Source organism: Bufo gargarizans, chromosome 5 (genome assembly GCF_014858855.1).
Source record: "Bufo gargarizans isolate SCDJY-AF-19 chromosome 5, ASM1485885v1, whole genome shotgun sequence".
Taxonomy (NCBI): Eukaryota; Metazoa; Chordata; class Amphibia; order Anura; family Bufonidae; genus Bufo; species Bufo gargarizans.
The window spans coordinates 6,539,790-6,552,981 of record NC_058084.1 but is presented as its reverse complement, the minus strand read 5'-3'; the positions used below and the strand labels follow the sequence as shown (position 1 = coordinate 6,552,981).

Below are 13,192 nucleotides of genomic sequence, written 5' to 3'. Positions count from 1 at the left end.
ACAGGCATGAATGTAATATTTAGGGGACCATTGTACATGTAGACCCATGTCCCCAATCCCGGACAACCCCTTTAAGGGGCCACTTTAGTATCTCAGCCCCATTTTTTACCAGCCTCAGGTAAATTTATCCATGCAGTTCATACCAAACATTCGGCACACTGCCCACTGAGAGCCACCAGTGACACATCCCCCATATGAAATAGTGAGGCCCAACACTGAGGCTGATATACCCTCCACAGCAAGCGCTGCCACTAGAAGCAATTGCCTGGAGTGTCCCTAAGGACTGGATGCCCAAAAGCAACTTTAGAGTGGAAAATATTATTGGTGCCAACTCTATGGCAGTATTATATAGGCTCTTTATGGGAGTATTATTTGGGTACTATATGGCAGAATTACACACTCTTTATGGGAGTATTATTTGAGGAGAGCATATTATTTGAGTACTATATGGCACTGTGATGCAGGATCTTTGTTGGAGTTTTCTTTGGGTATTGCATATTATTTTCCTACTATATCACAGTATTGTGGATGTGGGCTATATATGGGAGTATTATTTGGGTACTATATGGCAGAATTACACACTCTTTATGAGAATATTATTTGAGGAGAGCATATTATTTGGGTACTATATGGCAGTGTGATGCAGGATCTTTGTTGGAGTATCGCATATTATTTTCCTACTATATCAGAGTATTTTGTGGGCTCTTTATTAGAGTATTATTTAGATGCAGTATATTATTTGGGTACTGAGAAGAAGAAGAAAGTTGCAGCTCTCACCTCTGATCACCCTTGTGAAGCACGGAAGATAAGGCTTGAACCCAGCCACATTTAGAATATCCAGAAAACAAAGGCTCAATTCCAGCTTCTGACGTATAAAATAGTTTGTTCTTTATTTGGCTTCCAAAATTTAAGATCTTAAATTTTGGAAGCCAAATAAAGAACAAACAATTTTATACAAACCGGATTCCAAAAAAGTTGGGACACTAAACAAATTGTGAATAAAAACTGAATGCAATGATGTGGAGATGGCAAATGTCAATATTTTATTTGTAATAGAACGTAGATGACAGATCAAACGTTTAATCCGAGTAAATGTATAATTTTAAAGGAAAAATACATTGATTCAAAATTTCACGGTGTCAACAAATCCCCAAAAAGTTGGGACAAGTAGCAATAAGAGGCTGGAAAAAGTAAATTTGAGCATAACGAAGAGCTGGAAGACCAATTAACACTAATTAGGTCAATTGGCAACATGATTGGGTATATAAAGAGCTTCTCAGAGTGGCAGTGTCTCTCAGAAGCCAAGATGGGTAGAGGATCACCAATTCCCACAATGTTGCGCAGAAAGATAGTGGAGCAATATCAGAAAGGTGTTACCCAGCGAAAAATTGCAAAGACTTTGCATCTATCATCATCAACTGTGCATAACATCATCCGAAGATTCAGAGAATCTGGAACAATCTCTGTGCGTAAGGGTCAAGGCCGTAAAACCATACTGGATGCCCGTGATCTCCGGGCCCTTAAACGACACTGCACCACAAACAGGAATGCTACTGTAAAGGAAATCACAGAATGGGCTCAGGAATACTTCCAGAAACCATTGTCAGTGACCACAATCCACCGTGCCATCCGCCGCTGCCAGCTGAAACTCTACAGTGCAAAGAAGAAGCCATTTCTAAGCAAGATCCACAAGCTCAGGCGTTTTCACTGGGCCGGGATCATTTACAATGGAGTGTGGCAAAATGGAAGACTGGTCTGTGGTCAGACGAGTCACGATTCGAAGTTCTTTTTGGAAATCTGGGACGCCATGTCACCCGGACCAAAGAGGACAAGGACAACCCAAGTTGTTATCAACGCTCAGTTCAGAAGCCTGCATCTCTGATGGTATGGGGTGGCATGAGTGCGTGTGGCATGGGCAGCTTGCATGTCTGGAAAGGCACCATCAATGCAGAAAAATATATTCAGGTTCTAGAACAACATGTGCTCCCATCCAGACGTCATCTCTTTCAGGGAAGACCCTGCATTTTTCAACAAGATAATGCCAGACCACATTCTGCATCAATCACAACATCATGGCTGCGTAGGAGAAGGATCCGGGTACTGAAATGGCCAGTCTGCAGTCCAGATCTTTCACCTATAGAGAACATTTGGCGCATCATAAAGAGGAAGGTGCAACAAAGAAGGCCCAAGACGATTGGACAGTTAGAGGCCTGTATTAGACAAGAATGGGAGAGCATTCCTATTTCTAAACTGGAGAAACTGGTCTCCTCGGTCCCCAGACGGCTGTTGAGTGTTGTAAGAAGAAGGGGAGATGCCACACAGTGGTGAAAATGGCCTTGTCCCAACTTTTTGGGGATTTGTTGACACCATGAAATTCTGATTCAACATATTTTTCCCTTAAAATTGTACATTTTCTCAGTTTAAACTTTTGTTCTGTGATTTATGTTCTATTCTGAATAAAATATTAGAAGTTGGCGCCTCCACATCATTGCATTCAGTATTTATTCACGATTTGTATAGTGTCCCAACTTTTTTGGAATCCGGTTTGTACGTCAGAAGCTGGAATTGATCCTTTGTTTTCTGATTATTTGGGTACTATATGGCAGTATTATATGGGTTTTTTATAGGAGTATTATTTGGATGTGGTTTATTATTTAGGTACTATATGGTGGTTTTATGTGGGCTCTTTATGGGAGTATTATTTGGATACAGCATATTACTTGGATACTATGTGACAGTATCATTTGGGCTATTCATGACAGTATTATTTGGATATAGCATATTATTTGGGTTCTGTATGGCAGTGTTATATTGGTTCTTTACGAGGGTATTATTTGGATGTGGTATATTATTAGGGGACTATATTGTGGTATTATTAGTATTAGTATGCCACTATATGGCGATATTTTGTGGACACTGTGTGGGTGTATTATTTATGCACGGTATACAAACTGCACATGTATCCATGGGAAATTTTAAGAAATATCTAAACCTGGTAAAAGGGGTTCACGGCTACTGCCTTTTTATACCTAGGGCCCTATATTCTATAAATCTGCCTTTGGCCACAGAGCGGTAAAGCAGCGGATCTACCGCTATCACTTATCCACAGCTGCGTCATACCCCTATAAAGCGGATTTTCTATAGCTTCTACGGGAGTTACACTGGTCAGACCCTGGCTCACTAGTGCCACCTATTGGAAGGACCACCCTAATAGTCAATGTGCGACTCTTATGTCTTGAAATGTGACCAGGAAGTATAGCCAAGCCATATATACATCCACAGACTCCTACTTTAGGCAGTTTGCCCCTTATAAGTATGGAGTAAGATTCTTACTGCCTAAGTGCGATACCTACGACACAGTGTAGGGAGGTACTGTCTTTCCGTGAAAGGTTTGTGGCACAAAAATATTCTACATTTTTCAAACCAGCACCTGGATCTGAATATTTTTGCACTTGCATGTAAATAATAATTGAGTATAGCCACCGAGTTATTCAATAAAATGTATCTGTAGAGCGCCACCTGCTCTTTGTCCTTTTTCTTATTTCTCCGTCCACCTCACTAAGGTGGTCGCACATGCTCAGTTTAAATCTTCAACTGTGGCCAGCCATATCTTCTTTTAGAAGCTGTGGCAGTTACAGGTAAAGAGCTACAGCAGTAAGGACATGCCCCCCGAGAAAGGACACCCCCCCTGAACTGCCAGCCTCAAGTAAATGTAGCAGAGCAATTGAAGCAATGGATGTGGAGATCTTTGGATCCATGTGAGGTACAGGGCTGGCTAGGTTGTCATGTACTATATGATGTCTTTAACCCCTTTAAGTAAACCAGCTGTGTATGGAGACTTGGTGGTTGACTCATAGCGAGCCACCTCCAGAAGGTGGTGCTAGTGGGATGGTTCTCCTTCTCCAGGAGACACCTTTTTACATATTATTTTTCCATGGTGTATTGCCATTAGGTCTCCATACACAGCTGGTCTCCTTAAAGGGGTTCTCCAGGAATTAAACAAATAAGAATAATAAATAAATATATTCACAAATACCTTTCATTACTTAGAATGGCTTGCTTTGTCTAGGGGGCAATCAATAGGAGAAATAAAATGGCCGCTGTCCTATCAGTACACACAAAACCTGTCCTAACCACACAGGAGGACAAGTTACTTCACCACAATGAGCCATTGTGCCGCCTCATCCTCCTCTCTGCTCTGCTTGTCAGGAATCAGTATCCTGAATACAGGTGAATCTGGGAATGGAGAAGATGAGGAGACGTTAGAGGAGGGTGAGGTGAGGCTAATGAGCAGCAGCTCTTGTTTACAGTCTCCATTACAACTGTCTGTCCTCTCTGTACTTCATGTCTCCTCATGAACTCTATTTCTACAGAGATTCAGCTAAAGTTCTTATCATCTGTATTCAGGATCATAATCCCTGACAAGTAGAGAGGAGGAGGATGAGGCAGCTCTTTACCTCAGTGTTGTAAAGTAACTTGTCCTCATGTGTGATCAGGACGGCTTTTGTGTGAACTAATGGGACAGCGGCCATTTTGTTTCCCCTGATGATTGCTCCCCAGACAACACAAGCCATTATTAATAATATTTGAGAATACATTTATAATAAAGTAATATTTAAGTATTTTAATTTTCTTCATTCCCGGAGAACCCCTTTAAGGAGGGCCAGTGCCCTGCCTAAGTAATATATTAATGAGAAATACACAAGGTGAAGAGAGGCCATGTAATGTCTCAGGATGTGTCATGTCCTGCTCTGACTATGTACGGAGGTCAGCCAGAATAGCAGCACGTGTTTAGTGTTCTGTTTTGGAGCCGTGCTCGATCCGCCTCCCATCAGGTGCACTGGGTGGGGTCATTAGTTTAAATAGCACTCTATCCCAGTGCTCTGAGCGGGTTATAGAAATCATTCTGGCCTTGGAAGCAAGGAGGGAAGGTTGTCTGTTCCAGCTCAGAAAAGATGAGTGTGGTTTCAGTTTTTGTTGTTTGCTATCTTGGTTGTGTTGGTGTCATCTCTCCCATCCAGGCTCTGTGCGAGCAGGCTGCTCCCATTCCCCTTTTCACCATCTCAGGGAATCTAGGGTGTTTTAGCCAAGGCACGAGGACTTCATTCCTACCATCAAGGTTTGAATGTGGGCTTAGCAGAGCAGGGAGAGAAGTCAGGGATTTGCTAGGAGGTGACCCTTCCCCTGCTTCTCGTCCAGAGCCTGGTTTGCCGGTTTATCTGTATGTCTGAGATCCCGTCCAGCGTGACATTATGCTGCTCTGTGTATTTCAGGGGATCCTTGGATCTGGACTCGCTCTTAAGGTTCAGGAACAACATCGACAGAAACATTTTGAAAAGAGAAGGAAACCGGCAGCAGAGCTCATCCAGGTAAGAAGATGAGGCTTATATATGATGTTATCGATTAGGATCAATACGGATCAATACTGATGAATTTTATGCAGATGATGAATGATGCTGACACTAGTATTGATAGTGAAATAGATGATAAATTATATTAAAGGGCATCTGTCAGCAGTTTTGTCCCTATGACACTGGCTGACCTGTTACATGTGCGCTTGGCAGCTGAAGACATCTGTGTTGGTCCCATGTTCATATGTGCCCGCATTGCTGAGAAAAATGATGTATTCATATATGCAAATGAGCCTCTAGGAGCACTATTACTTTTACCTTTATTGCTCCTCAAGGAGCTCAGTGGTCACAGATATGGTCCTCTAGGACAAGTCGACTATTAAATACCTTGATGTTAGAACGGTGGTCCATGGCTCCAGCCTGATGACTGATAATCCTGATCTAGATAAGATCTCTGTTGTTAATGGTGATGATGATGGTGTTGATGCTTCTCAGTTGTTGATGTTGGTGGTGATAATTCTTCTTTTCATATGAACATAGGTATAAATCCTGTGTAAGTTCTCCAGTAATGTAAGATACTTTAGAGGGACTGTACCTGAATATAGAGTCGCTTTAAAGATTACCTGTCAGCGGGATCAACCCCATTGCACCAGATATACTGCCTGCCAGGTTGATCCTGCTGATTAAAACGATACATGTCCTGTGAAAATCGGTTGTGGCGTTCCCGGGAAAAAAGACTCTTATTATCTATGCAAATGAGTGCTTCAGTGCACTGAGGGGTGGGGCCTAGTTTATAAGTGCGCCTCAGTTTTCCAGTGCTAGCCACGCCCTCTGTACACTGAAGCCCTCATTTGCATAAATAATAATAAAATAAATACAAATATTTTTTTCTCAGGAACGCCCCAACCAATTTTTACAAGACAGGTATCATTTTAATCAGCATGATCAACCCCACCACCCAGTGTGTCTGGTGTATGGGGTTGACCCTGCTGATAGGTGCTCTTTAAGCTATAGTGCTCAAAAATGTGTTGTGAAGATTTTGCCACTTAAGATGTTGGCTCCTTGAGAATAAGGTGACTAGTAGGGGAAGAGGGGTATGTGGTTGCAGTTTCCTTCTCTGCCTCTGAGACTATAATATATAAATTGGCATGCTTCTGTAGAGTATTATTCCTCCTCTGCTCCCTCTCTCCTACTCTGCTACTTGTGTTTGTGTCAGTTTTCACTGTTATTTTTGCCATTCTATTCATGAACCAGAAAGAACAGGATGAGCAACGCTTTGTAAATGGAACAATAAGTGTTTTTCTTGGTTATTATATTCACCTCTGGTTTTATTTATTTATAGAGCGCGTGGAGATTTTATGCCACTAACCTGAGCAGAATTGACCTGACCGCCACCTGGAAGTACTATGAGTCAATTGTGCAGTTTCCATATTTCAGGTGAGCGTCACATCGTTTAGCTTTATGTCATTCGTAGTCAGTGGACACGAACCTTGTGGCGTCTCGTGTCGTACTCCTAGAAAAATAATCGTAGCCGAGCGCCTGGGCCCGTCCAGATGATTTGCGGACTATTTCTTATGGACACTGTAAATTCTGGTGCTAGATGGAGCAGGAAGGAAAGTAATAAGGAAGGATAAAAGGGAAGGAGGAAATGGAACATGGAAGGGGGAAAGAATGGAATGGAGGAAGAAGGAAGGGAAGGCATCAATGAAGGAGGGACTGTGGGCAATAGGGAAGGGGGAAGAAAAGAAGGAATCAGGAAGGATGATAGGAAGATGGAAGTTGGGAGGAAGTTAAAAAGGAAGGAAATATTTGGAAATGAAGGAAGGGAAGAAGAAAGGAAGGGAGGGAGAAGGAATGTAAGTAACAGGGAAGGAAGAGGAAAGCAGGAAGAGATGGAGAAAAATGCAAGCGAATGAAGATGGAGGGAGGAAGAAAGGAAGAAAAAGAGGCAAAAAAGGAAGAATAAGAGTAAGGAAGGGAATAAGAAATTAAGGGGAAAAGTGGTATAAAGGGAGGAAAGGAAGCGAAGGAGGAAGAAAGAAACAGAAAAAGAGGGAAGAAAAGAAGAAACCAAGAAGGATGGAAGGGGGGAAGGAAGAAACAACAGCATACAAAAATTAAATGGAGAAATAAGGGAAGAAGAAAAAGGAAGGAAGAAAGGGAAGAATGAAGGTAATAAAAAAGGAAAAGATTGTGGTAGGATAAAAAGGGGAAGAAGGGAAAGTAGGGAGGAAAGAAAGAAACAGAAAAGAGAAAAGGTGAAGGAAGGGAAAAAGAAAGTAAGATGGGAAAGAAGGAAAGGGAAGAAAAGAAGGATGAAAGGAAGGAGTGGGAAGAATGGGAAGCAGAATGAAGAAAAGAAAAGGGAGAAGTTAGAGATACAGAAGATTATTATATGATTATTTTAGTTTATGTTTCATTTTCATATATTATTATAATTATCCCTTCACTATTCTGTCACCTTAGCTGGGAATTAAAGGTCTTTCCGGACCCCTTCATGTATGCTGTATTATAGCATATCTAGCTAGTAAAGGGGGCTGCCCACAGGACCACCTCCTCTATAAGCTACAGCAAAGACATCCATGGACACACACATAATATCAGTACATGACGCTTGTCGTCCTTATTCCATGTTCACACTGCGAAGCAGCGAGAGATGTGTGCCCATGAACTGTGCAAGGTTTAGTGGGTTTGCAAAAATATAGGAGCCTATAGCCCACAACATATCAGAAGAAAACAGGAGTATGATAGGGGGTTACAGTTGTTCAGTGATGTCATCAGACTGGGTGGAGCTATCTCACTATACAATGAATATATCATAAGTTATAAAGTAGCTGAATAGTACATAACTTTTCATTATTGTATATAGGGAGAGATAAAGCCACGGGTAATCAGGGGGTGAGGTGAACGCCCACAGGCAGCCATTATTCACAGAGCCAAATTATCCAGATATTCTATAACTTTATCTGCTGCTGCAGTGTGTGTATTTCTATACGTACAAATCATATGATCTATCAAAAGGAGCTGAAGATCCTTCTGACACATTCACTGTGGCTTCTGTGTGGAAAATCATTAAAGGCCTTGTACATCTTTGGGGGATTTTTTTTATCATTGCATTGTACTCATTTTGAGCTAAAAATATTTTTTCAATTGGTCTTTATTACAAATGTTGAGCCCTTTTCTCTGTACAGCCTTGAGATTCTCTAGTAGCAGGATCTGAATTTTCACTCTGTTCTGTCAGGCAGCTCAGCTGTCAACTCTTTGTCTCTGATCTTTGACCTTGTAAACACTTAATGATAATAATGTGGCTTAAATAAATGAACCTTCTTAGTAATTTAGAGATAAGGATTATTAGCTGATGGCACAAAGTGAAAGTACCGTTTACACAGCTAGACAAACAGTTAACCCTTTGTGATAGAATGACTTAATATATTTTGATAAAGGCCAATTTTAAGAAATGTTTAGGCCAAAATAAGTAAAATGCAATCTTAAAAAAATTGCCCTTGAAGATGTACATAGTCTTTAATGTCGATAATAATTGCGACTGCCTGAGCTGCACCAGCTTATTGTGTTTCTTTCTTCCTTTCACTTGCTTGCAAATTTTCTGTAAAGGAAAGAACCATTGGATGGCGCCCCTAGGTATGTCTAACTACTGTCTGTCTATCTATCTATCTATCTATCTATCTATCTATCTATCTAACTATCTACCTCATGTCTATCTATATCTTTGTTTGCAAGAAACAGTAAGTGAACCTGCAGTACCCCAGAATAGGTTACTTGCAAAAGTGTTTCTTGTTATTTAAATGCTAATTAATGTTCTGATGTGTTGTTTTACCCATATAGTTTTGTATGGATCAATCAGTGTGAAAATTCCTGACTCTGCCCTTGTAGGAAGCTAGGAGTTGAACCTAGGTCTGCCCCTAGTTTAGTGTGGTATCTAGTGTTAGCTGAGGAAGTGAGAGGAGCTACATATGCTCACTTCTTGGCGAAACTAGTCCTGAGTCCCAGAGGATCATTATCTCTGAGATATTTGTATCCAGAAAGCCATCACTACCTAACAGTACTCCAGAGAGAGGAAAGAAAGAACAAGAAGGTGCAGAATGTGCATGGCTGAGCATGGGAGTCAGTCAGTAAGGTATTTTCTGGTCAAGGCTCATAGACTTTACTGCAGTGAGAGGAACATTACTAATAAATCCTTCACACTTGGACATGGTCCAGGCCAGCTGTATCTTACTTCTGTACCCCTCAGCTGGGAATTACAGACACCATTGCAAGAGTAATATTACCAGCCAGGATAGACTAAAGGAGTACTATTGTGGCCCAGTCATGGAGTGAGGAGGGTGGGAGAACAGCTTGAGAAGTCCACAGAGTGGCCCAATGACATAGTGTTGAGGTAGCAGCAGCATGAGACCAGAGAGTGGCTCAGTGACATAGTAGGGAGGTGGCAGCAGCAGCAGCAGCATGAGGAGACCAGAGAGTGTTCCATTTACATAGTGTTGAGGTGGCAGCAGCATTAGGAAGCCACAGAGTGGCCCAGTGACATAGTATTGAGGTGGCAGCAGCATGAAGAAGCCACAGAGTGGCCCAGTGACATAGTGTTGAGGTGGCAGCAGCATGAGGAAGCCACAGAGTTGCCCAGTGACAGTGTTGAGTTAGTAGCAGCATGAGTACTCCACAGACTGGCAAGGTGACATAGTGTGGAACTGACAATAGCATGAGGAGGCCACAGAGTGGCCCAGTGACATAGTGTTGAGTTAGCAGCAGCATGAGGAGACCACAGAGTGCCAGTGACATGGTGTGGAGGTGGCAGCAGCATGAGGAGACCAAAGAGTGGCACAATGACAGAGTGTTGAGGTGGCAGCAGCAGCATGTGGAGGCCACAGACTGGCAAGGTGGCATAGTGTGGAGGTTGCAGCAACAGCATGAGGAGGCCACAGAGTGGCACAATGACAGAGTGTGGAGGTGGCAGCAGCAGCATGAGGAGACCACAGAGTGGCCCAGAAACAGAGTTGTGAATTAACAGCAGCATGAGAAGACCACAGAGTGGCAAGGTGACATAGTGTGGAAGCAGCATGAGGAAGCCACAGAGTTGCCCAGTGACAGTGTTGAGTTAGTAGCAGCATGAGTACTCCACAGACTGGCAAGGTGACATAGTGTGGAACTGTTAAAGGAAGGATCAAAGGAACCCTCCACCTGGAAGCGCATGCTGGGATGCGCGGGCCGGCGCGGTGACGTCATATCACCGCGCCGACCCACGTGTTCTGGCCGGCTTAAATAGTCCGGCGGCGCTACGCTGAGGCAGTTCGGCATCAGAGCCCCAGCTGAAGAGGATCATCCCTTGACAAACGAGCCCCCCTGGACAATGAGCAAAGGACAATAAGTATCCATATTTACCCCTATACCCTATACCACCAACGAATCCTATATCACCCCCATATCTACCCCTATACCCTATACCACCAACGATAACCCTAAATCACCCCCTATCTACTCCTATATACCAATACCCCTGCTATTAACCCCTTATTTACCCCATACAAATTCAATAACCCTTATCCCCCCCATGCAATAATCCTTATTCCCCCCATACTAGATCCCAAATTACCTTCCCCTGTTGTATACCCTCACCCCCTGTACTCTTGGTTACCCTTACCTTCCCCTGTCCCGAATCCCCCTATATTCCTTATATTCCCTCATATCCCCTGTTCCCCAGTGTCTCTACCCCCGTCACGGCTGTCCTGTTTACTCCAGCAGTACAGTGTCCGTAATACCCCTGGTTATTTCCCGTAGGGATAGCGTATTGTCAGGATTGGGTGGGCTGCTGGTAAAGTGTATGAATGTGTATTGCCATTAATTATAGATAGATTTTGGGGAGGATTTGGGACTGTGTTAGTGTAGTTAGAACCGTATTAGTGTGTGTACTTATTGTTGTGCGCTGTTATAACAATATATATATCTATCCCCTTGATATAGATATATATAGTTATAAACATATATATTCCTTTGTATTAGTAAGGAGTCGCCGCAATAGATGTAGTATATTGTTGGTACTGTATGATTAGTGTATTACGTATGTTATATTCTGTAAGGATTAATAAACTCTGTGTTGTTTATACCTATTGTGTAACGTGTAGTTACTAGCGGTAGTCAGTAAGGCGCATGCAGTTAGGGTAGTTGGTGATTAGCGTAAGGCAATTAGCAGTGATTTGTTACTCATTAAGGCATAAATAGGCGGAGTTATCATAAGACGATTACGTCTATTTATGAATATTAATTATTGAGATTTACATAAATATCAATAATTAATATCCCCTGTAACATACTCCCACTATGCTATGCGGTGTATAGCTTCTGTTGGACTTGTGGTTAGCTTGTGTTTGATTCTTGGCTGAGTTCCTGTTGCTACCAAAGCTTCATTGAAGATAAGTGTTTCCTTTCCCTTTTGTATTTTGTTTATATATATGTGTGTGTTGCCTTTCCCTGTTTGTCATTAGGCGTGAGGGAGACTCCTGTACGTCCTTCCCTTAGGAGTAACAGGTAGACTTAGTCCTGACATTAGTTCCAGGGTCCTATAGGGTAAGATAGGATTCTAGGTATCCGGTGTATGAACTTGCCTACTTTTGGGGCCTGTAACGGATCTCCTGGCACCCCGACCGGGTACCTCCGTCGCTAGATGCTCCTAGTGCTTACCGAGGACTCCAAGCACTCCACTTGACACCGTACGCACTGCAAACCCCACGAACTGCCGTAGCTTGGTTGAGGTCTCACCGTCTACTACCCACCCTGGACCTACGACAAGGCTCCAGGCTCCAGTGGGTGAACCTCTCTTACAGCCAGAGAGCAGGAACAGCTCTTACAAGAGCTAGTAGTTATGCAGGGGGAGTATAGCAAATCTTCAGCGTATAGCAATCCCCCAGTTTTGATCAGTTATCCAAACACCAGTCTCAACATGATGAAGGATAAAACAGGAACACTTTATTGAGGGCTACCCGCCCGTATTTATGCAGGTCCCCATCTGGTGGACACGCCCCCAGGGGACCAGAATGGATACTGCGACACACCGAACAGAACAACACATCCCCCACAATGCATCATGGTTTCCTCCTCTCTGCCCCAGAGACAACCGAGGAATAATCCAATTATCTCTCAGGACAAAGGGGAGATCGCCAATACACATGTGGAGACAACAGGACAGACATCACCATTTAAACACACAATGTCACACCCTCCCAGCAACCACAGACATTTAACATATTCCCAGATAGCTCAAGTCTGAGTGCATATCATTAGGCGAATGGCACTCAGACCACACGAATACAATTAAACTAGCCATCTGGGTACCCTCACATAACAAAATACAATTCCAAAGACAGATTTAAGCTGTGCAGCCGGCCTGTCTTCTTTAAAGTTAGTATGGGCCATAATCCTGAGGCAGGAGGCTGGCAACCAGCCCCCTCCAAAACACTGTGGTGAGGTTGGTTTCGTCACACATCTCCCCCTTCCAGGGAAGACTAACCAGATACCTGACCTCACGGTCAGTACCTGAGTTAGTCTGGCAGTCCAACCACAACCCCATACTGGACCTGTTGAATTTTGGTGCCTGGCTCTGTTCTGTATGTCCCCAGCTGTTGAGTGGGCATCTGCGACTCCTTGCTGCCTTGTGGTTCTCCAGCTTGGAGCTGTAGGTACTTGGTGGGCAGAGGCCGACTGCGCTCTGCCCAGATGCTAGCTCTTCCGCGGGGGTAGCCTGTGGAAAGTCCGGCTCTGAAGAAGAGGGTAGGGGAGGGCAGAGGCCGACTGCGCTCTGCCCAGATGCCAGCTCTTCCGCTGGGGTAGCCGGT

At 43.3% G+C, this 13,192-nt stretch overlaps 1 protein-coding gene across 1 annotated transcript in view; it reads left to right on the top strand.

Moving 5' to 3' along the window:
• Nucleotides 1-13,192, top strand: part of KCNQ3 (potassium voltage-gated channel subfamily Q member 3) — a 140,210-nt gene that overhangs the window by 40,738 nt on the left and 86,280 nt on the right. Inside the window, exons 7-9 of the mRNA XM_044293690.1 lie at nt 5,274-5,369; nt 6,694-6,788; nt 8,964-8,990. Of these exons, the coding sequence (XP_044149625.1) occupies nt 5,274-5,369; nt 6,694-6,788; nt 8,964-8,990 (218 nt within the window). The remainder of the gene's footprint in view (nt 1-5,273; nt 5,370-6,693; nt 6,789-8,963; nt 8,991-13,192) is intronic.